The 25,038-nt window shown below is 37.9% G+C and overlaps 1 protein-coding gene across 1 annotated transcript in view; it reads left to right on the top strand.

Annotated features, from left to right (window-relative positions):
- LOC146567096 (cadherin-12-like) overlaps positions 1-25,038 on the top strand; it is a 100,642-nt gene that overhangs the window by 9,779 nt on the left and 65,825 nt on the right. Inside the window, exon 2 of the mRNA XM_085286701.1 lies at positions 22,896-23,306. Coding sequence (XP_085142827.1) covers positions 23,061-23,306 — 246 coding nt within the window. The 5' untranslated portion in view covers positions 22,896-23,060. The remainder of the gene's footprint in view (positions 1-22,895; positions 23,307-25,038) is intronic.

Here is a 25,038-nt window from a genome sequence, read left to right on the forward strand (position 1 = left end):
AATCTATATGAACATGCTATTAAAGCAGGTTATCAGTGGTCGCTGTTTAAATAGCATGGGTGGCTTTTTCCAATTCTAACTACCCTCAAAGTGGAAGTGATCCAAACTTCCACAGGTTCTGCTGTACTTTACTTCTGCAGAGCAGAACAATGAGTCACACAAAGCAAAATTCAAAACAAAACCCCAAAGGCTTGGTGCCTGTGTCTTTGACAGCTGTGGCCTAGCCTGCTGAGTTTTCCTGATGAGCAAGACTTCATTGTGTAGAAGATAAACAAGAATGTGCTCAGTCACCCTTCTCCAAGCAAGGCCTCTGTGAACCCCATTTCTGGTAGTCTGCACAATCCACTAGACTGACAGATCTATCATCTTTGTTATATAGAGCTATAAATCACTCTGGCTATGTTTTAGTAACTTAAAATTGGTTACATGTTTGATCAAATAACCTGCAGTATCAAAAGGTTCACAGTGTTTACAAAATATAATTTATGAAAGGGAAATCTAAACTACACACACAGAACAATGCTTTTCTTTTTAAATAAAAAAAAAAAAAAGTCCCTTCATACATTTTTAAATACAATTTGTATTCTTTATCAAAACCACATGCATTGCACAAGTAACTGGGCCAACTAGGACAACAAAGCATCCGGCAAGGCTATATTTTCTTTATATAGCGCTATCCATTAGCACTGCAGCCTCACAGTAAAAAAGGACCTAGGTTTTAACCTGGGGCCTTGTCCCTGTTCTCCTTCTGCCTGCACGGGTCTCCTCTGGGTGATCCACTTTCCTTACTCAGCCCAAAGACATGTTTGTCAGGTTAACTGGTCATTGTCTGTCTCTCTGTGTTAGCCCTGTGATGGACTCTGAGGTGCAGCTCACCTTTCGCCATTAGTCAGCAGGGACAGTGTATACACTCCAGGCTCACAAAGTTGGAAAAGCAGTAAAGGATATTGACTGTATCTAAACAAACATCTGAAGACTTGAGTAACATCTTTAATTAAAGAATTAAATCAACTGAAATATGTTATAATTCAACAAGAAATTTGACATTGAAGATTTAGCTAATTTTTTGGTTCTCTGTCAGTGTCATTAACGACTGCTGCCAATATTCAAGTGACTGGCAACACTCGTGTGTGCTTGCATCCAAGAAAAAACAAAAAAAATACAACAGCTTATGTTAGTGTCATGACTCAAGAGAACTATTTCTTACTGGCAGAGATGATCTGTTTTAGACTGTGTGATTTTAAGAGTTAGGGTGAGAATTATTCCCCAAAATGTTTTTGTATCGTGCAACAATAGTGGCGGTCTCTGTTGTTTTTGGAGTATTGCACATTAACCCGACATGTGGACCAGTGCACTTATTTTCATTGATTTTATGTGACTACTAATGCACTTTGTCATGTGGCACTTTGATTGCATCATTGAATAAGAGTCAAAGTACACACAGTACAAGTACTCGGGACTGCATGGTGCACAGAGTTTTGACTTAAACCTAATATGACAAGGTTTGCGACTGTGGTTAAGATAACAAAATGTGCTGTAAACTTGGATTTAGTCAAAGAAAAAAACAATAAAATTCCATGTAATCCGAGTATGAACTGGTGTAGCAACATTGCGTACAAAAATGTAATCCATTTATTTCACTCTACAGAGAGCCATTTACTTTCCACCTCAAAGAAACATAATTAAAACATTCTGCAGATGTTTTTGGGTGACGGGTGATGATTATGTCTCTACACGTTACGCACGATAACTGTGAAAGAAATAAATAAAAAAAGGCAAATAACTGGTACATGTGACTCATTCAAGAAACACATGGCTGATCTCTTATCTTATCACACGAACAGGGATTACATAATTAACAGTTACTCTGGGAAAATAATGATTTGATGGTTGAAGCAGCTGGGGAAAAAAAAAAAAAAAAAAAAAGGAGCCGCATAGCGCTGTCAGATTATACAGACGATGCCTCACAGTAGCTGCTCATCAACACTTAATTTTCTCCTCTACAAAAGAAAAAAAATCCACATGAAGATTAATTTTCCTCCCGCTTATACTGTTGTTTTTAGAATTTTATGGATGCAATTTCTAGTCATTTATAACCAAATAAGAAAATACTTCTTGTTCATGCTGAAGCAGTGAAATCGGCTACGTGTGATTAAAATAATAGATTATAAACATGTAAACATTGCAGCTTATCTATATATTTGCATTTAGCTTTTCAGACGAAGAAGTAGAGGTTGAGTGTATTGCAGCCGACAGCCAGAAAAGAGCAAAAATATCTTCTTCCTGTTGCATAACATCATACCTGGTATACAGCTTACAGTAAGAGACTGCTTTGAAACACCTATGTATAGAATAGTTTTATATTCACTTCAGTTCAATGGATGATGGATGAATAATTTGTATTTTCTGGCAAAGGGTTTTTTCTGTTTTTAACGGAATTCATATTAACCTGCTCCAGTTTCAGCACATGCCAACACCTTTTCTTCCCAAAGTTTACTTGCTAACTGGAACAGAATAATGTAGAGGAGATGAAATGTGGTATGTGAAGTTATTCATAAACCTTTTATAGCTATTGTCAGCATTAGACTCCATCTTTTCAATATTTCAATACAGCTTGCAAAGAAGAAAGTACAATAGAAGGAAAGCAAGTGAGAGAGTTCCTCCCAAAGGGAATTTTATGTCCAGCGCTGTTGCTTAACAGACAAAAGATATTATACCATTTTAAATACTGAAAGAGTCCTTTATAAAATAAACCAGCACAGAGATATTTCTTTTTCCGAAGTCAATAAATACACTTTTTGCAGCAATTAAACAGTCAATATTGCTGCTTTTAAATAGAGGAGTAACTGCTGACAATTAGCTTTAACGTCCAAATTTAACAACAAACATAGATGCACACAAATGCCATAAAGGACATGAAGAGCCTTCAAAACAGAGGAAACAAAGTGACACAGACAGACTATCAGGCAAACCTAACTGTGTTGTTTATGAGCAGGAAAAGCCGGAGACCTGTACTCTTTATTTATTTATTTATTTCGACTTGGTTTGTTGCGGGGGAAAATGTTCCCGTTTTCTTCCCATCAGTGTGAGTCATGAAACTCAAGTGCAGCAACCTCAGATCTTCTTCTCCAGTTTTGTATGCCATACCATTATGCACCATTGACCCAGTGAGACAGGGCCATTACAGAAAAGACTAATTCTTAATCTAGGATATTGCTTTCTCATTATTCCCTCTCCCTCTGGCCTCTTGCGTGATAACTGTTTGATTAAGGCAGTTATGTCACTTGAGGCCCTGAAAGAGCCCACCTTTTAATATTACCTGGCTGAGTGATTATGCCAGCACTGCTTGAGGCTAATAATGTTGAACTGCGATGCTTGATTACAAAAGCTGATGGGGCCTCTTTGACAGCATTCAGAATTCTTAAATATTAATCAATAAACACTACAAACGGAATCCCAGTGCCAATTCATTTTTAATAGCGTGCACTCAGATTGACTCTGAAGTTTACATTTTTGTTTAGTCCCTGTGTAATTCTACCATTTCATACAAGACACGCTACTGCTGCCTGTGAAACTTCATTCATCTGCATTGAAACTGAAGAGCATGAGCAGTCCACTTCAATGAAATAAAGACTGTCATACCTTCAAGAATGCTTTGATTGCACACTGTTGGAATGAGGCTCGTGTCACTTTAATTAAGTGCTGAAAAACACTGGGGCTTAAGTAGCTTTCTGAATGCCTGTGAGGTCAGGCCACTCTATTATAATAGTGAGGCTCAGCTGAGGGTCCATTACATTATCTGTGCTTTGAGATGAGAACTTGACAGCTTGAAAAGGAATTTCAGGACAGGGGAGCGACATGGAAGTCAAACTGTGAGCAAAAAAACTGGGAAAAACTCTCAAAGGAAGAGAGTAGTAAATAAAGATGCATGTAGCAGCTTTTTTTTTTTTTTTTTTTTTTTTATTTACTTATAAAATCTGCTTTCAATTTCAGACAAGCGCAGGCTTATATGCCGTGAAGTTACGCTGAGCTGGAAGTGTGCTGTGTATACAAAAAAACCCCAAAAAACAACCTCTGTTTTAACTGAAAGCATATCATCCTTGCCTGTCCTAATGCTCTTTGACAGCTTTGCGTCTCGTATTGTTTCTCAGTAATCAGTGGCAGACGACAGCAGGCAGGGGAAATGCCAAATAAATGAGATCACAACAGTTTCAAAAAGATAATCCCACCAAACAGCCACCTCAAAGTCACTGACTCACAAAACTGTTCCCTCTTCTATTTGCACAAAAAGGTATCACAGGTTAAAGTGGACATTTTTGCCGGCACAGTAATATCACCCTGCAATGCTGCAAACATCAATAGCTTGCAGTGCAAATTGCTAAAGGGGAGGAAGATGAGATTCCGTGAGGCGTATCATTTATATCACATAGTGTGGTCACCGAGGGGCCGCCTAAGGCAAAACCCTGAACTCATTCTCTTTTACTTGCATTTCTTTGATCTTCATTAATTAATTAGATAATTATTACACCAAATTTCAAGCGTGTGAAATGCGCATAATGGACCATTAGTTTGGGATGATGTGATTGGTCTACTGGGTTTCTAACACTTGCAAGTCAATGAAAAGCCTAAAGAAATGTTTACTGCTCAGTTCTTCTGTGTCTTCTTGCATTAACAGTGAGATACTCTGCACTCAGTTACAGACTCGCACACTTTAATATACATATGTACCAGCATGACCATTTGGCTACATGGACACACATGAAAAACACAGAAGCTCATTAGCATAAACCAATGACATGATCATAACTATACATCAGCGACTTCCAACCCAAATGTTCTTTGTGTTTATCTTTACCCTGATAATGAGACTCAGCTTAATGTGATTCTGTATCTAATAACCCAGAACACCATGACAAAAATATTTGCTTTTGTCTCTCCCTTTCTAGTTTTATTTTGCAGCATGGTTGAGCAGAAAATGTGCACCACGCAAGAGAAAATAAAAGAGCCATTAAAACCGAGGATAAAATAGAGCCAGCTGTGGAGGAGTGGAGGTTGACTGGAGGCCACAGAATAGTAACCTGGTCTAAGGTTGATTCACTCCCACACCTGCCCACCCGTGACAGATAGTGGAGACCAGAAAGTTCAACTGCATCATTTTAGGTTCACTGACTTGGCAAAACCTAACGGTTAATGAAATTAGGTGCAGAGTTTTGTTTTTTTTGTCAAGGTTTCATTTCAAGGACATAACTCCAATAAAGGAGAAATAAACCTGGCTGTGTTACTGATATGATATTCTTCCATTCCATTCTTCTGATATTCTACTTTTCTATTTTAAAGGTTTCTCTTAAAGGGCTTACATCTATGAGCTACATAGATGCATTGATTATATAAGCTATCTAATTAATCTAAGTTAGATGTGTCACCTTACATTTAAGAACAGCATGTTTTAATCATGCTTTTCATCGATTAATGATTCAGAAAAGGATGAAGCTCATTTAAATCAGTTTTGCTGTCTACAACTGGGAAAACACGAGTAACTACACTATCTTTTGCATGCAAATTAAACCAGCTTCTCTCTTCTTCCACTTGTCTTACAGTTCTGAAAATGTTATTGTTTCACAACACTTAAACCAGGATTTTTCAATAAAAGTTGCCCAGGAGCCCCAAACAAACCGACATAACTTAACATCACCAACTGTGTGGTATGGGGGAGTCTGTTGCAGTGATGCAAGCTACTCTTCTATGTGTCAGGAAGAGGAAGACGACAAAGAAAGTGTCAATTGCATCAGCAGATACACAACAGGCACTGCTCATGAAGAAAAGACAACAAATCAGACTCCTGATATGTTTTTTTTTAATGATGCAGCAGTCTGACTGTGCACAAGTCCAGTCGCTCACACAACAGAAACTATTGCTCCAAGAGTAAAACTATAATTTACTAAGCTAACATAAATAATATAAATAACAAGCTCCAGGCTGCATTTACTGTCAAGGTTGGGTTCAGAAATTCAATGTTCACCGGTCACTAGGGGTGAGCTACATAAAAACGGCCTGCTCGCCATGTGAAATTGGCCTTTGATGAGGATTTTAATTTAACAGTTCATTAATGCTCATAATGCCAGACCTTTCCCGACCAAGGAACAGATGTGATGTACATGCCCCTGCTTTAAAGAACCTTTTTCTTTTTATGTTTTAGGCAATGCTTCCAAGTAATTAGGGTCAGACAGGGCAGGAAATACCAGGTTTAGTACGAACCATTTAACTTTAAAACTACATGCAATATCCTCCACCTCTGTCTTGTGATCACAGGTCCAACTAAACGACTCAAGAAGAATAGGTGTGCATCCACATTGATCTCAAATGACAGCAACCACCTCAGAACATTTAAATGGGGATATGCGGTCAGGATCACTTCTCTTTTCCTTATCTTGGAGGTTGTCCTGATAGTCCCAAAATAAAATGTCAAGTGTTCGATCCATGAAACACCAATCAATAGTTTAGTCCTTCTCTCACACAGGCTGATTAAGAGACACATTGAACCTATGTATACAACGGTTCTGCATAATAAATCTAAATGTTAATGTGCTGCTCAGTGTGCCAGAACAGTAGCGGACTCCCTGCAGTCACACTGCATCTTCGTTATCACTTGTTTCAACACATGTAGGCCAACAATAGAAATACCTGCGGTTTGGCCACATATTTAAGTCTGTCCAAATGTGAAGAGACTGTTCACTTTGTGCGTGCTCTTTCCTGTGCTCTTTTAGTTGGGACATCATTTTCATTACTCCTTGTTGTCACAAAGGTCATATCTTAAATAATTATTGCTTATTTGATAATACATGCTGGTATTTCAAATTCATTAGATGGGGCATGCAAATAAAAAAAAGGTTTTCTACTTACATATTCAACTGGGTTTTCTATAGAGTTCTGCAGAATTTCTGTGGTATTTCTGTGGTAGTAATAACAGTCATATATGTGACCTCAAGCCGGTGTTTATCTATTTGCTGTACACAACTGAATCCATTTGAGGGCATAAATAATTTAAAAAACAACCTCTCTGCGATAGCATTTTCTCATTATACTCTAATTGCTAACTTTTAAGAGCTATTGTTTCATTCAGTGTTTCTACATGTTGTTTTGGGAGGTCACATAACCCAAGTTTCATATAGAGTTGACTGCAAGAAAGAAGTGAGTGCAGGTATTTGATGATCATTATAAAATGTTTCAAAATCAATTATTAACTATGCATTCAGTGCTAATGCTGCACTGTATGCTGTATTTAGCAATCTTGCGGACTGTTCATCTGGTTTCAGATCTACCCAGAACACCACAAGCTGTGTGGCTCTGCTTCCATCCATCATGATACTGGGATGGGGGGAAAAAAGGGAAATCAGCAGGACAGAATGCTGAAGGATAGGAAAAACAAGACTACTGTATCTCCTCAAATAAAAACTAGCAGTCAGTTTAAAAGCTGAGTTGACATGTGTGTTGAAAAAAATACAAAAACAGAACAGACGAGCTATTTCTGCATAATTTAAACCTGCCAAAGTCTCAATAAAAGTATAACGCAACATCTGTGTTTAGTTAAAAGTCAAAGTTACACAATGTGTTAAAATTACTTATACTGCATTCAGACTGCATGTCAGAAAACTTGGCGTTTTAACAGTAGCCAAGCTTAAGGACTAATGCGTTCAGTCGTTTTAAGTAATTTCATGTTTTGCCCCACCCCCTCCCCTCATTTACCGTTTGGTGGCTCATGATGTGTTTTATTTAACCTCAACTCAGACCAGCAAAGCTGTGACACTATGAGTGCAGTTGATGAAAGCATACTGAAATAAATTTGAGTAATCCCTTTTGAGGAAACAGTGCCCCCCACACCCACCCCAAATTTAAAACAAAACGCCAGCCTCTGATACAAGCTTGTTCTCTTGAATAGTAGAGGCAGATAAGCGCTCTAAGATGCCGTCAGTACTTCATCCCTTTGTTCGAACACACACATTACAGCAGAGCATTAATACCAGACGATTAAGATTTGGAATTTCTATAATCATATCATTGTGCCCGTTCAAGAATAAAGTAAACCAGTCTGTGTCACAAAATTACTGGAAGAATAAATAAGAAATGAATTCACACAGTGTCAGATGTAAAAATGCAATAATTTTCTACAATTTAGCATTTTTAATTAAAAAAAAAATGATTCCACTTCCATCGGTGTAGGCGTACATTAATTACCATCAGTATTTGTTGCACAGGTTTTTGTTCCTGTGCATTTGTCTGACCCTTGATCGTTTTGCCTCTTTCTAAGCTGTTGTGAATTAGTGGAAAATAACAACATTTTAACTGAAACATTAAATCCCCTTTACATTAGAACATTAATACACAGACAATACAATTTGTCAGTAAACACTATAAAAGTGTATAATTAACCTTATCTGGAGAGCCTTCTTGCACTCACCAGCCTCTTAACAGGCACTTCAACAAGCACCGATGGCACCCACAGTGTCAGCAGTACTCAGTTCTTTGATTCTCATTTTTATTTTTGTGGGGTTTGTTTCAGGAAATTTTCCTGTTGTATTCGAAATTCCCCATTTTTGACAGCTTTGAGGAGATTAAAATTGTTTAGAATTTCACAACAAAACCAAAAAGGCTTCCACTGAACTCAGTTTTCTGAAACTCTGCTTGTTAACAGGAAAGATTGTCAAGAGAATAAAAATTCCCTGTCTCATTTAAACATCCTAAGCCTTTAAATCTGCAACAGGGGAGTAGAAGACTGTGGGGTTTCATTACCCACAGAGTGTAAACCTTTTATTTAGTTTTTATGTTTTTCTTCCAGGTTCGTCCTAAATAAGTACAGCTCTTTTTTTCCCCAAACATCAGGCCAAAATGTTCTATTTATTTTCTGAACAAACAAACTTTTCTTTTGGTATGCAGGAAAAATCCTGCTAGAATGATATGAGAAAGAAAAATAAATAGAAGGGACTGGACAGCATTTTCTTCTTGCAGACTAATTTTGTAATTTCGAATTGTGAGAGGCAGATGTGTTTCATTTTAGATAAACTCAAATAGAAATTGAGTGAAGAAATGAATGATATGGACTCTGATATTCCACAGCTTCTAATGAAACAAAAATGATAGGAAAAGGCCATGAGTATCCCTGACCACGTCAGTAGAGTACAATTGAGTGGCAATGCCAAAGCAGCAGCGTGCAGAGGTAGATTATTGGTATCAGACCTCAAACATGTGGGTTTAAAGTTACAGAAGGACAGGCACGTTCAGCTCCTACGCTGTGGAAGTATTTACAGTGCTGCAGAAGAGGGGAGATAGGGGAAAGCAACTTCCCAGGTGTCACTCAGGACCATATCCATGCAGGGAAAATTGATGATGGCACAAGAAGGAAGGCAGGAATGATGAAGATTTTCACTGCCACCAATCCATATCAGTGTATCTGGGATGTCTGTGCCACCACACTGCGTGTTTGTGTGCGTGTCTGTTTCCTCATTCCATGTGCAATCAAAGTAGGCAAACCTCTGAAAAGCTTCCATCTAAGTCCAAATGATAAATTCAGCATATCCGCTAAGAAATGCATGTTTTATGTAAAAGTAAAGTCCCCAAATTATAATTTGATTAGCTTCAAAATGATCTGCATCACCAAAGACAACCGCCATCCATTCCTCACCTACTGACTGCTCCATGTCATCGTTTAGTTCAGTATCATATTCCGCTATTTAGGCATCCTTGCACATTTCCTTGCTACTTGTATCGCTTCTCCTGAAAGTACAGGCAAAAATGTGTCAGCATCTAACCAAAAAGCTTTATTTTGGTTCAATTAGTGACATCTTTTACAATATGCCAACCTGATAAGCAGTCTCTATTCGCTGAAAGTAAAATTTATGTATAACAAAAGGTAGAATGGGAAGGGAAAAACCACATGTCAATTCTAGTGCACATGCTGTGCCATAAGCATCATTCTGGTGGAAAAAGGGGCAGTTAAAATTTGCATTTAGATTACTATGGTAATAGAAAAAAACTACAGTGATGAATCTTGTTCTGAAAGAGAGACTAATGTGGTTGTATTTTGAATAAAATTGTAAAGTTAAATACTTGTGGTAAGCTGTATGAAAAGAGGTACAATGTAATCCTCATAATTAATTCATCGGGGTTAAACAATAAAAGCCAAGCCAAACTTACTACCATAAGGAAAAGATGGCAGTGGTTTAATGGAGATGAGCCAAATCATGTGTCACCACCATTGTTTATCAAGTGCGCTAAAGATTATGTGAACTTGATGCTTACTTCTGCCATGTGTACTTTATAAAATGGACTAATGGTAATGCAAAGCAGTAAAAGCTGAAGACAAGTCATTATTTCTTCAACATGGATAATCTCCAAACATTGCATGAATAACTATATAATTGTAAAATAAAACTTAAAGACACGAGAAATTCAGTCATGAGATGAATTTGCCACACACCACACAAGTACTGATTTTCATATTCATGAGCACCACATTGTTTGTCAATAGTGCATACCAAAAGGGCTTAATTTGTTTTCAGTTCTCCCCCGTCCTCCAATTGCAAAAGTGACGGCTCTGCAGCATCAGAGCCACTTAATTAAGCATCGCCGAGCACACACACACGCACTTTTTAGAGCTGTCTCAAATAATCAAATTAAGGCATTCTTTGGGTGAGAATTCCCCCGATGACTGTAGTCATTACTGTGGAAGGGAAAATGTAAACAAAAGGCAGGAAACACAATTGAACACAAGTTGGAGGAAATTTATTCAGGGAACTTATTTTGTACTTACTTCTCAAGTTGAGAGAAGTTTATTTTGCAGCCCAGGATGGCAACAGGCCAACTGTTACTCCAGGCCGCCTGAATTATTAACTGCGTGTGACAAACAGAAGTTGGGACTTTTTCATTTCTGTCCAAGACTTACTTGTTGCACAGCAGATGTTTCAGTGAACTGTCAGACGCCATTAGCATTCAGTTGACTGCAGAGGTGGAGAGTCAGATTAAAGATTCAGCATGTGACAATATGCACAAGCTTGCAATTCATACATTTGTAAGTACTTAAAAGTTTGACTTAGTATGGACTTTTTCCCCCCACTTCAACCTCACACGCTTTTCTCACTGTGTGAGAAATATGATCCATCCCCTGCATCAACATGATGAGCATAAGAGAGACGCTGCGGTTGATGTGAAGACACTTATTAAGTAAAATGCTTTTGATCTGACTGTTGAATAGAAGATGCAACATTAAAGCAGGCCTCCATAATAGCTATGCTTTTAAGTACATCACCACAATATCATGAAAAACAAAATAAACAGGAGGAGGGAGGGTGGGAAGAGGCGGAACTGCTCATAATATCAGCTCCAAAACTGTTGATTAGAATCTACAGAAACGCCTTCAAAAATACCACAAAAGCGAGCAAAGGCTGGTTCGTTCTCTGCTACCATCAAACGGGATTTCAGAAACTGTTTAGACTCATTTCTCTCTCTCTTTCTTTCTTTCTCTCCCTCTCTCTCTCTCGCTCATTTCTAATTTATTGCCATCTGCTCTGCTCGGGTGTAAATCTGAACGCAGGCTGACTTGCTCGCCCAAGCTTTATCTGTTAACATTTAGCAATGTCTAATTAAGCAAAAATGGGAAGTGCGTTGGCTGAAAAATGCTGCGGCCGGATAATGACAGTCATAACAGTTTGGGATACATGTCTGTCACAGCAAGCAAATGCACTTATTAGATCAGGGTAATTAGAAGAAGACAACAGCTATAATAGGCAAAAGCTGTTCAGCTGTGATTAAAGAGGCCAACTTGCAGTACGTCGCTTGCTTCGTTTTTAAGTTTCAGATGTGCAAATTGCTGATGAAGGTCACTAAAAAGGCAACATACTTCATTCACCGTACATACCTACTGACAAAGACAACAAATGCTTTAATTAAAACAAATGTTCTAATCTGATGAATGCAACAGTAATTAACTTTTCTGGCTCAGCTAGACAATACTCAGTAATCATCACTAAGTTGGCTAAATCAGGGCTTTAAGTTGGCGTATCCTGAAGTAGCCAAAGTTGAGCAACAGCAAAGATAAGGAGCGAGGAATTAAGCGCTAAAGCCGTAGTGCCCCATAGGCCTTCAAATATTATTTCATTTGGATACTTAAATACATTAGAAACAATACATATTTTGACGATTCTCTGCCTGTCCCACCAATCAAACGTGTGAAACCAAAGTAAAAACAACCATCTGGAAATAATTCAGCTGTCAGAATTCAATTTTATGAACAAAAATTATTTTATGGCCAAGTGAACATAGCAAAATGAACTTCTACTGGTTAGACATTTTTACATGTTGTCAAACCAGTATTTAATTATAAGATAGGTGCCCTCTACGGGGGTAAAAAAAAGTCTATACATAGAATCCCTTATAATCCCTTAAAACTCCTCTCAGCTTACACGAGGAGTGAAATGTCCCAAGATGGGTAATTCAAGTCAACAAACAACTAAATAATGCTTAACAGACCAAAAGTAACACATTTGCAATGCTAAATGGTTGTTCCTGAGTGTCATTAATGAGTTTATCCCATGACTGACTTTAATGTGCTGTATTTGCTGCCTCACTAAAAGATTTCCAATTTGTAAGGTAAATCTAGGAAGGGCTTCCTACTGCCTCACTGGAAGTTTAATGTTTAAGTGTATACTAGGACCGGACAGTTTGACCAAAAATCTTCTCATCGCTGTAGTTCTTGAAATTCGGATGGTTTCACAGTATAAAAATTGAATGTCACAATAAATATATAAATACAAGTAAAGAAACCAGAAATCAATAAATAATCTTCTCTTAAGCTCTATCAATTCAATTATTTTCCAAAATGCTTGCAATGTTGAACAGCATTAGTTTGGTTAATTGTTGTCTCATGTAAAAAATGTATCTCGTGCATGGAATTACAATTAGTATAGAGGTAATAGAGTAATCTAGTAATTTAGTAAAACTACACAATCCCCTGTTATAGCTGATAAGAATGTGTTTGGATGGTGGATTTCTTGCATCTACCAGTCCTTTGGGCTTTGGGACTCAAAAGGTAAAATTCATACAGTTGACTCAAACAGCTGGATGAATTTATTTTATACTTTAATGCCAGCTGACTGTACTGTTAATCTTTCAACAGAAACTCTTGTGTGTAGTGAGACTATAGGAGATCAATGCACACCTGCAATGCAGTTTCTGGAAGCAGAAACAGAAAATAATGGCATTATTTGACACCCGCATGTACTCTGCTTCTTGGCATTTCAGTTAGCATTCTATATCTGGCATAAATCATTTTTTTGAAGTTCATAAAATGATGTTTAAGACATTTTTTTTTTATCCTCAATTAACTTTAAACTTTTCTAGCACAGAAATTAAAATCTGCCTTTCTGCAAACACATTTACATTAAATTACCAGTGTTGTTCATGACAATTATGGATTTTTTTTCTTTTCATGAGTTTTGATTACATATGGTTTTCTGCAACTCGAAACTTAATTTTCTTCTCTCACCTTAAAGAGAACCGGTACTTAGCCACTTCTCTGGTGCTATCAGTCTTGTTATCATCTGACTTGCCTTCTCTAACCTTGTCTGCCAATAGTTGGTGCTGCCTTCAGAAGAATTTAATGGCACACACTGTAAGGCAGCAAAAGAGTTCAAAATTCAGCCTTCGACCATTTCTTTCCATAGCTCAAAATGAAGCAGCAGGGGCTGAAGCACTATCTGAGCTTCTACAGCGTACACTACAGTAGGGAGGTAAAGCAAGATTCCTCCTACTGCCAATTTGGCTTCTGGGTCTGTGCTCAAGCTGAGCACTGACAGGTCTTCACAGTCACACCTTTTATTTTAATGTACCTTCATTGAGTTCAGATCAGAGAACAGCAGTAGCTTTGACTAAAACAGCATGAACCAGGAATCACTTTTGAGCTGTTCCACCTTTAGGGCCAGTTTTTCTTTTCTGTATGTGTGCAGCATGTCACAGATTATCCATAGCATCTAAACTTTAGAAAGAAAATACAGAATTCCGATCCTGGGTGCCTGTCTGAAGTTTTATACATTTTTCCTTTTTAATCATAACCTTTCATTTGAGCGATATCTGTTGCATCATAGATTTTGTTGGCAGGGGATCCAGACATGTTCACGCTGGGGAGAGCTGAGTCAGTGTGGAGCTTTTTTTTTTTTTTTTTTTTTTATTGCCTCAGGCCAGTTTTGTCTCTACAGCTAAGCCTTCCATATATTCAGGGGGGAAAAGTTCAGTTTCTAACAGAGAGGCAACCTTCGTTCAGTAGGACACATAGCTAATTTATTTTTCATAATAACTGGATTATATTCAAGGTGTTATACTGTCTCACAGAGTACTCAGTGGCATGAAAAGTTCCTAAATGAACAGAACTAAACTTGTGAAAAGATGTCTTAGTTTGTAATCTAGTCTACCTGTCTTAAATGACAATACAATGGAAAGCCATGGAAACCGACGTAATCAAGGATTCCAAAAACACCCCAGCAAGCACATCGTCAGTTTTCCCCTATCTGTCTCTGAACTGATAAGGAGGTGACAGATTTATGACTGGAATAATCTCCAAAGTATCAGGTATCCACAGCTTTGGACACATTTTAGCATAAATCTTTAGCTTTTGGTTGTCGTGTACTTGGTATGGTTAATTTGTAATCGACACCACAATATCCCAAATATGCATTCACCAGTGCACAGCCATTACTGAATTATGAGCACTGCTGCTGAAATTTCATGGTTCATCAATATCCACAATGGAAGGTAATCAACACAAATTGTAGTTTCTACATTGCAAGCAGCTAACTGGGATCAGTATGAAACAAAGAGGACCAGATAGCCACAAACAATTGCATGTATAATTTAACCACTGCTTACCATAGATGGCTCATCAAGTGTTACACAGACAGCTGGAGTCAAAAGTTCATGGAGAATTTTTATTCCCAGATACAAAATTGGACCTAGACTAGTGCAACAGTGTCCTGCACAAAGTGTATTCACTACAGAGCTCCATCAAGTCTCAAACTCCACAAGGCAGACATAAATCATCCTAAAGATTCAAATTTTGTTTTAAGCTACTCCTCAGCTAGTGTGTGTGTGTGTGTGTGTGTTGGTCCAGTCTTGCACTTTAATGGTCATCGGATCAATAGCTTCACTACTTAAAAGAAATATAAAAAAAAGTCTGCTCCTAAATATATTTCTGGAAGTCATTTTCTTTTGGCATAAACACAATCATCCATTGAATTGTGATTATTTCTTAGAGACAGAGGCCCATACAGAGGTACTGTCACAGAATGCATGCAGTTTAAAATGAGAAACTCTGAGGACCACTGCTGCAGTCATGCCTCTGAAACGGAGACTTCTACTCTACATCAAGATAGTGACTTTCTACCTGCTTACTCTAAATAGATCCTCCAAGATACCCAGTTATGTTTAAAAAAAATGTAAAAAGCTAAATGATACCAAATGCCACAAGACAGAGTTGTGAATCCCTCATTAAGTGCTGTTTTCAAGCAGCTCAAATTCACAAGGTCAAAAACTTGTTGTCTGGCATCCCTGAGAACTGTCTGCCTGAATGACGACAGTTGCCTGTGTACCATTGGTGCACCATGGCTGCCTTGGGGCAACAGGGATGTTTCATTTCATCTTAGTAGCTGCTTGTCTTTCACTGCTCCAGAATAAGATCAGGCATGTCTCCTGACTCTGAATATTTGTATCTGTCAAAACCTCAGATGTCAAAAAAGTGATAAAAGATAGCTGAGGACTGGTTTGTTACTGTGATTCTTTGATGTACCTGGGTATTAAAAGTCTGAGTAAAAAAAAAAATATATATATATATATATATATATATATATATATATTAAGTCAAAATATATTAATATATATTAAATGTAATCAAAAATAGTTTGAGTATTTGGGATTTTTTATTTTTTTTTGTACACCAACACGTTAAATTTTAAATCAGACAGACAATCGAGGTGTGACTGAAGTGAAGTCTTTCGTCTCTAATTCAACTGTTTAACAAAGGCAATGTGAGAACTGACACTTTGTGTCAAAGTGAAGTGACGGGGTGACAGACATCAAATCAAAGGCGCAAAATAAGCTGTTCTTGCATTTCCTGCCTGTCTTGTTTGACTTTATTATAAAACTCTGCTTTTTGGCAATCAATTGTCAGTTTTTATCATTATAAAAACACTGCATGTTGCCAAATCCATGCACACCTAGATCAATATTCCAAGTCCTTTCAAAGTAGCAATCTGCTGACTCCTCGTCTGATCAGATACTACTACTAATTGTGTATCAGACACACTGAAATACCAGCCTTTTATTTCGTTGGAACACCTTTTACTTCCCAAACTAATTCATCCAAATAGTGAAGGCCCTTGTTCCAAACTATTAAGGTGATGAGCTTAAATTATTGATATGACTAAACATTTTAGTGGGCGAATTCATCTCTTGAAGTTGATATAAATTGAAATGCTGGAGAGAAGACGTCTCACTCTCTTGGTTGTACAATAGTCTTAGAGTAGAGCATCTCAGACACCAGCTTGCAATGTTACAATAATTTGACAAGACAAACTTAATTACATAAGAAGATTTTAAAATAATTACCTGAAGCATCTATAACTTTATTTTTCCCTTTCAAAGGGAACACTGACAGAAATCGGTGCACACAAAGCAATACTGCAAATGACAAAGAGTCAAGGTGGACAATGCGGTACAGTACAAAATGTGTCATTTTAGGCTGTTGAACTCCCTGTCCTTGTTGTGATACATAAACAATGAGATGTTTAGATATGTGAAGCAAGGAAAGCAGTAAAAGTATACTTCCTAAGCAGCTTCTATCAAAACCCCTGCAAAGTATCTTTGTAGTGATGACTTTCTGGTTTTGTCGATGTAGCACTTTAACAAACATCAAAGCACATTCATCACAGAAATAGTCTTGGCAACAAGCATAGTTGCCATTTGTCACTATTAAAAGAATGTGTTTTCGGCTACTGTCTAGTAGTTGTAATAAACTCAAAGGATTGAGTTCTTCTTCAACAGTCCAATTTAACAGTTTAGTTTAAAAATGCATACTGGCATTTAACAGTGGTATCACCTCTTTTAAATCAATGGGGTTATTTGCTGCTGAATCTATTTGTTGGCAAGGTAGTTTTTTGAATGCTTTTACAGTTGTTGATACCCAAATAAGACACATATTGAGGGTGCATGCAAACTGGAGAAACACTTCCCGACAAGACTAAAGTGTAAGTGCCAAACTTTTGTGAAAACTTTTCAATACGTTTTATGATTGGAAGCAAAATATGTACGCAACCTTTTTGAAGGACTCAAACTTTGATGGATGTGGACATGAATTTATTGCAGACAGAATGCCACGGGCTACCTATGGGAAAATAAAATTCATCATATTCCTGTTATGCCCACAGTATTTCATATCGACAACAAAATGTAACATTTTTCCAGGAGTAACACGCGTTAAAGTAAAGAAGATGACTTATCACATCATAATAATAATAATAATGTTTTCATTGTTCAGGGAACAACATTTCGTGCTGCTTGTACATTTGTGTTATAGACCTTACATGCTGACGCCCTCCAAAGTGAAGAATGTTTCCATTTCCAACATTAGCTGTGTTATTTTACACATGAATAAAGGACTGTATTTTCAGACAAGCCAACTGCATGGTAAATAAGTACATTTATCTGAGTAACTAACTGAGCCCTTTTGTTCACTATTCATTACTTAGGTTGTGCTATAACCTACGCATGAGGTGTTCCTCGATAATTTACCTTGACTGGCCAGCTGTGTTGTTACTCCCATTTTCATTACATTGCTTCCACCTACACCTCTCTCCTCCCACTCTTTCCCTCAAGGGTTTCAATGATATTACTGTCTTCTTCTGCCTTAGCTCTACAAAAAAATTCTTCCAGTTATTTCCCTGACACTTTTTTCCCCTCACATGTCCTCAGCTTTAGTGCACATATTTCCTCCTCAGTCAGAGCTGTACTTGACATGAGGTTTCTGCCTTGAACACTGTAGTGATAGAACTGTGACAAGTCCTTTCCTATTAAAACTTGGAAACAAAACTCCTTGTATGTTACAGATTCTTTAATGCAGTGGTCCCCATCCCCGGGCCTCGGACCGGTACCGGTCCGTGAGTCGTTTGGTACCGGGCCGCGAGAGTTGAGGCTCAGGTGTGAAATGTGTGGTTTTCAGGGTTTTTAATCGGTTTTCAGCGTTATTTTGTTATCGTTTTTATCGTTAACTTGGTTTTCCTGGGTCTTTTCACGTGTGTTATGAATAACTCGTCTATTTTTCAGTACCGGTACTAGTTTTATTTTGTTGTATTTTTCCGCGACACCTTAAAGGCCGGTCCGTGAAAATATTGTCGGGCATAAACCGGTCCGTGGCGCAAAAAAGGTTGGGGGACCACTGCTTTAATACAGATACACATATAGATCCTAATACCATTATATCTTTTAATATCACCAGCTGATAGTTTGTCAAATATAAGCACAGACAGAGGGAGACTAATCCTTATCTAGATGTACATGTAGGTGCTCTCAGGGAATTGAGTGAAAAGCCTAACAATAATGCAGAAGTGAGTGAGTCAGCACTATGTGGAAACACCTATATTCAAAGGACAAATTATCCCTCATGAAACAGCATTTAAAAAGGTTATTCTTGGTACACACTGAGGAATTAAAAGACCTAAGGAATGTGAATCAGGTTCATAAAAAAATGTCAGTATAACATTCTCAAACAATATATGAATAAGTAAAACAAACTGACAGCAAATTACTTGAATATAACTCTTGAGATTATTAGAACGGCCATGTCTGGTCTAAAAGGAAGACCAGACATGGCATTCAACATAAAATCTAAATATTGTCCAATGTCCAGTATTTACAAAAGGATTTTCAGTTCTGTTTAGAAAGTTACCCTTAACGCAACAGTTAAATAGGGGAAAGATGTTTACTTGTTTTAGTTTGCTTGAGTCCCCACAAGAGAAATCTTTGGTGAAAGCCTCGGAGCTTTGCAGAGCTACAGGAAGCCAGTCTAGAATATGTTGAGACCAGAGTTCGATAAGCTTTCTGAGATGCCCTGCACCCCCGTTGCCAAGAATGATTCATTACTCCTATGCACAGAATTCAATTTGTAAAGTATAAATTGTAGCACTAGGGATAAGGACCCAGGTCATTCCTGGACTGGCAGAACATGTGTCCATCACAGTCTGTGACCTCCTATCCATAAACTCAAAATCACTCTTTTAAATGCAAAAGTCATTATGAAGATTTACGAAAAAAGAAGCCATACGACAATAAATTATGTATTACATTCTTGCATTGTTCTGCTTAGGCTGCACTACTTGATGCTTCTGTCTACAGTGAAATGTGCATGCTGTTGCTCTATAATCAATGGAATATTTATTCATCTCTGTATAAGTCGATAACCTCGTGTAGATGATCATCAACATTTACACAAGGTTAGTGAAATCTCATTCGGTAGTTGTACATTCAGGAAATCTAAATGCTGCTGTTAGGGTTGGACAAGATGGTAAAACCTCTCACACAGGTACGTCTGAGGAAAATAACAGCATGCAGTACTAAACTATAAAAACGTAAAATTATAATATTGTAGTATTACTTGTTATTTGCAGAGTCACATGGAGAATACTGTGCCTGACAAAAAAAGATATTAATAGAGAAAATAACAATGTAGAGTGTAAGAAAAGATGTGCTTTGTGCAAATGCTTTGTAGCAATTGTGTTACTGGTTAAGCCTTCCTCTTTCATAAGGTGGCCTTGTGTGCTACCTGTGTGTATCGTACACAGGTAGCACTCTATTTAAAATATGAAATCAAGATCAATTCTGTTGTATATCAAACGTAGCTAAATCCCTAACCTTATTATTCCAAGTACAAATTTTCTGCTGGCCGCCACTGCAAGATGCTGCAGTTTTTAAAGAAGGATGAAAACAAACATCTCTGCCCACTTGTCTACCAAGACATTAATGTGTTTGCAAAACAACAACTTGATCCAGATGACTCATTTCTCCCCCCTTTTCCAAAAGTCAATGCCTACTTATTCGTTTGTCATGTTTATAGCAGCCTTGACGACTAATAACTTTCTGTGGGAGTTTCTTGTGGGTGGTAATCTGCACCAGCAGATCGGCCAGCCATATGTTGTTTGATTATTGAAGGTGATGTGCGAGAACACTGTCAGCCTACTGCGTTGTGTTATCTGAAGTAGACACCTGGGTCAAGGCTCACAACCGAAGCCAGACATATGCTAATTAACTTATCTCATAAAATATGCATCAAGCCCTCCCAGGACCGTACAGTGGCAGAGGATCGTGATTTTCCAGGAATTATGGGAACAGTCATTTTCCATTATGTCGATGCTAAATGAGGAGTGACCTGCGGGAGAGGCATGTCTGACCCATGTCAAGACAGTTCCTGCCAATTTTGCACAGAGAACTTTGCAGATCAGTTTTGACTTTTAAGATACTGTCGTGACAGAGAGAATAAATGGATCCAGTTGCACCGCATAACCTTGTTGAAGTAATCTTCTTCTGAAGCCGATGTTCCAAGTCAGTATAATTAATCAAAGACAATGATGTCAATGAGGGCTCCAGTTATGAAATTAGATTCACGCTGTCTTCCATTACTGTACAGCTTATAAGTGCATTAGGAGGGAAAGAGGAATAATAAACCAGGTGTGGAAACCATTAGCTCCATTCTTCATTCCCACCATTTGTGGTTGCCTTCTCTTGTTTTCAGCACAATTAAGTGTCTTGTAACAAGGCCAGAGTTGAATGCGTGAGTGTTGATATGGTAGTCAAGATTGTAAACAAGGTGTGAACAGCAACACTCGGTACAACAGTCATTTGCTCAATAATGAATGAGCTTAACAAATTAGGCTCCTTGTGTAATATTTCATTCTCTTCTGTGCAATGGACTAATGAGTGATTGTTCAATTACAATACCATTTCAGTCCTTTTATTAATAATAATTTTAAAAAAAAAAGACTCACCTGACATCCATAATTGCAAGTAAATTAGTTTGAAACTGTATATTTTTTATGTCTGTCTAAACGCAGACAAAAATGGGGTTTCTAAATTATGTACTTTAGCAATCCTGTTTCTCTCTATAATCTCTAGACACACACAAACGGTCATGTTTTTGTGTTCCATTCTCATTTGTTTATTTAAGACTGGTGGATATGTGTGTTAGATCAACACTAAAGTATACCACAGGGGCTGAGCGGTCAGAAAAACTATTAAAAATGCGCTGTGGAGTCGTTTCAATATTATCTAAAATCTGCATGCCATATTTCTGCAAATACTGCAGGGCCATTATTTACCTGAACTGCAACAAGAAAGGTTTCATTTGAAGCTGGCTTGAATTAGAGGCAGGCTTTTATTTCTAGTTTCCTCTGTTTAATCAATACAAGTGTCCATGTATCAGCATTAAGTCTCGTTACGCACCAGTTTGCCCCGTTAAAGTCACCAACACGTGGTAACTTACTTTTGGGAGAGAGAGAGGGTGTGTGATCAGCGAGGTACTTTATATTAATGATTTCACATACATGTAAAATAATTCTCCAATGCACCAATGTACAGGTCAAAACAATTTGTAATACTTCAAGATGTTTACTGTACTGGAAAAAAGTCTAAGACTTCTCTAAGAAAGGCAGGCAAAATAAGGTGCTTTTTCATTAACATAATTTATGAACATAAATATTTAAGCAACTTAAATCCTTATGTTTACCAAGCAGTTTAGGTTTGTTCATACTTTACATCTGGCGCTATAGCACAAGTAAGACCACAACACAACCATTATTGTTTTAACCGTTTTTACATTTTTCCTTCACTCATTGATGCAAAATCAGATCAAATGAACTTCTAATGAGTTTTATGCAAACAAAACCTCTTGGATATACTGTAAGTTCTAATGAAATCTAACATTATATGTCTTTGAGTGGTAATATGTATAATGAATATCTTCTGCATGAGGTGCCACTTTTGTACAATACATGTCTGTCAAATGACACGCTACAGCAATAGGTTCAATCTCCTGTGGCCACTAGTTGTCAAAATGCACTCCACATAAGAGCGATGTCTGAAAGAAAGCAACGTATCCTAAAGAAATCACTGAGAGCATGTTGACATTTTACACAATACGCATGTCAATTTGATATATGAACTGCCAATGTATCACGTTTTATTTTCAGATGGCTGCGTGCAACGTTTGTCAGGTTTTTTGTTTTTTTTTCAGTAGAGTTCAACTTTCAAGTTTCATTGGGTTTCATACTAAGACAAGGTTTGTGAGGCAAAACATAAAGCTAATCAGCAACCTCTCATTAAAGCGTCACTAAATAATACATAACTTTGAACTTCTGTGGGAAATCATGGCAGTGACAGGTCCACAGCACAGTGGCACACAGTGGTTTGACAGCAAGAATAAAGTCTCAGTTTTCACTAAAGAGATGAGTAGTCTAGATAATTAGTGCATGCGTCAATAAGAACCGTCTGGTGTAGAGGTAATCTATCACCAGGCAAATAATTACAACAATTATTTTTATGCTTGAGAATCAAAGTAGTCTCATTTATCACTGTGCAGTTAAAAAGTAAAGCATGGAGGTTGGGGGAAGAATAAAGGCTATGCTGTACTATCGATTCACTGACATTTATGAATAGCAGGATAACAGCACTTCATATCAACCTGTGATAATCACAAGTGCTGTAAGACATTCCTGGACTGTCTCTAATCAGAATTAGCTGTATTATTACAGTTTGGTGCAGGTGTGGAGGATAAGGACGTCTTTTCGACTAAACATTTGTTTTCTTTCCTTCAGGTGATGAGCTCCACAACTCTCTAAGAGGGATCCTGACAGACCGGGGAGAGCTGCAGAGTCTCACAACTCACCCATTTTCCATACACGCCATCGCAGATTGTTTCACTGTGGCTCAGTTCTCGTCACTGGACTTTAACTTGGGGACCTGAACCGCACAGATCGCCAATGCTAACAAGGAACTGCCTGCTGCTGTTCCTGTGGATTCTTGTCGACGAGGGTTCGGTCTCTTATTTACGTCCACCTTTACCACCATTGGGACGGAGCAGGACGGGAAGGGAGCACACCAGGAGCTTGGTGGGCCCAATGAGGAATGGGGCAGCTGGATTTCAGCGGGTCAAAAGGGGCTGGGTGTGGAACCAGTTCTTTGTACTGGAGGAGTACATGGGGTCAGATCCGCAGTACGTGGGCAAGGTAAAAAACTTTTTTTTTTTTTCCCCACTGTTATTTATGGTGCAGCAGAAGTCATAAATCACATAGTAAGGAGCCTAGGAGAAATTGAATTGGGAGTAAATGGAGGGAGCGACAGAACATGAGGAAGATAAAATGGGAGGAAGGGAACAGAAAAAAAACCTTCTAGTTTAGAGTAACTATAAAACTACCCTAAAACTACCAGTATTTTAGATGGGAAATATTTTATTCCTTGAGGTTATAATTAATTATTGACTATTTTAATACCATGTACTTATACAAGTAACAGCAAATACTAGAAGTTGCCTATTTTCATTCATCCCCAAGAACTTTACCTCTTTAATCTAATAATGCTCCTAAGGCTTGTAAATCTGCTCCTATTTCTTAGTGTTTTATGATGTGACCAGCATCACGCAAGAAAAAAATCCAGACCTAATAATGGAGCTGTGCCACAAGATTTCCACGTTAGACCAGCCACACATGACATTGAAGTGGTGAAAGGTTTGATGGTGTGGTAGAAATAAATTTAAATTACAGTCCTTGTAAAGGTGTCAGAACATCATAGTTATGAGCCACGGAAGATGCTGACAGCAATAAAAAGACAGCAGAGACCCAACAGCCTGATCCGAAACCAGACGGAGATATATACACATACATCCCATCAAACTCACATCTTTTTGTGTCACCTCAAACCTTGGCCGTCCCCGCTTTTTAGCACAGGATTTCTTATTCACTGTTCTGGCTTAAGACATTCGTAAGCAAACTCTGTGGGGGTTTAAGGCTAAAGTTGTAATTTGGCACTCCAAGCTTACATAGGATAATAGTAAGACTGACTTATCTGCCTCAGTGCCACTGCAATCAGCCCTGACAAGCCACGCTGTTTGTGGAAGTCTCTGAGGCTAAAGCAGGGCCAGGGAAGCAGCTGTCTACTGCACTCCTAAATCACTTAATCCTGGGCGGCTGCTCTTCTTCAAAATAATTGACTGATTCTTCAACATATGAAAAGCATTTGGAGATCCTCGGACCTTTGTTGGGAAAATCTTAAGGGAGAGGATTTCCCTTTGAATCTTAACCTTTTTATTGTACACTGTTAAATGGCACGGGGAGCGCTGGAGTGGGTTACCATTTACACACACTTCTGTGATATCATATTGAACGGTAATGTGAGAAATGTTCAAACAGAGAGCATACTAAGAGATAAAGATGTAGGTGAAAGGGTTCAAGGACCTTAGGAAGCAGCTTTGTTTACAGGGCACATTAATGGACTATAATTGACCATAAGTCTGCAATGAATGCGTGTTCTATATTACATCAATATCTAATGTGGTAATGTTTTCACTTTAGAGTGTACTCATGATTTCCAGCCAGTGACCTGCAGTGAATTGGAGCTCAAGACACTTTTGTTTTATCCTCTGTGGCAGAAGTGTCCTTCTGGACCAATTGAAGTAGTAATTATCTGACAACAGAGAGGCAACTGAACCCAAGAGGAAAAAGTTTAGTGAAGCAGCTGAAGCAGTTTGGGGTATTTTTTTAACATACGCTAAGTAATATAGAAAGCACAAGTAGTGTACATGTGACTAGTTTATCCAAATGCACACCTATAGCTCAAAAAGGGTATTTTAATGAGACATGGTTTGTGAGTATGTTACCCGGCATTTATTTAGGTATATAACGTACACAGTGCTGTTATTATTCATTACTTTTTGTGTTTTTATTATTATTTTTATTGTTTTGC

The sequence above is a fragment of the Mchenga conophoros genome, linkage group LG9, assembly GCF_057382185.1.
Source record: "Mchenga conophoros isolate Kocher_MC1m ecotype Shallow Benthic linkage group LG9, M_conophoros_male_GT1.1, whole genome shotgun sequence".
In the NCBI taxonomy this organism is placed as follows: Eukaryota; Metazoa; Chordata; class Actinopteri; order Cichliformes; family Cichlidae; genus Mchenga; species Mchenga conophoros.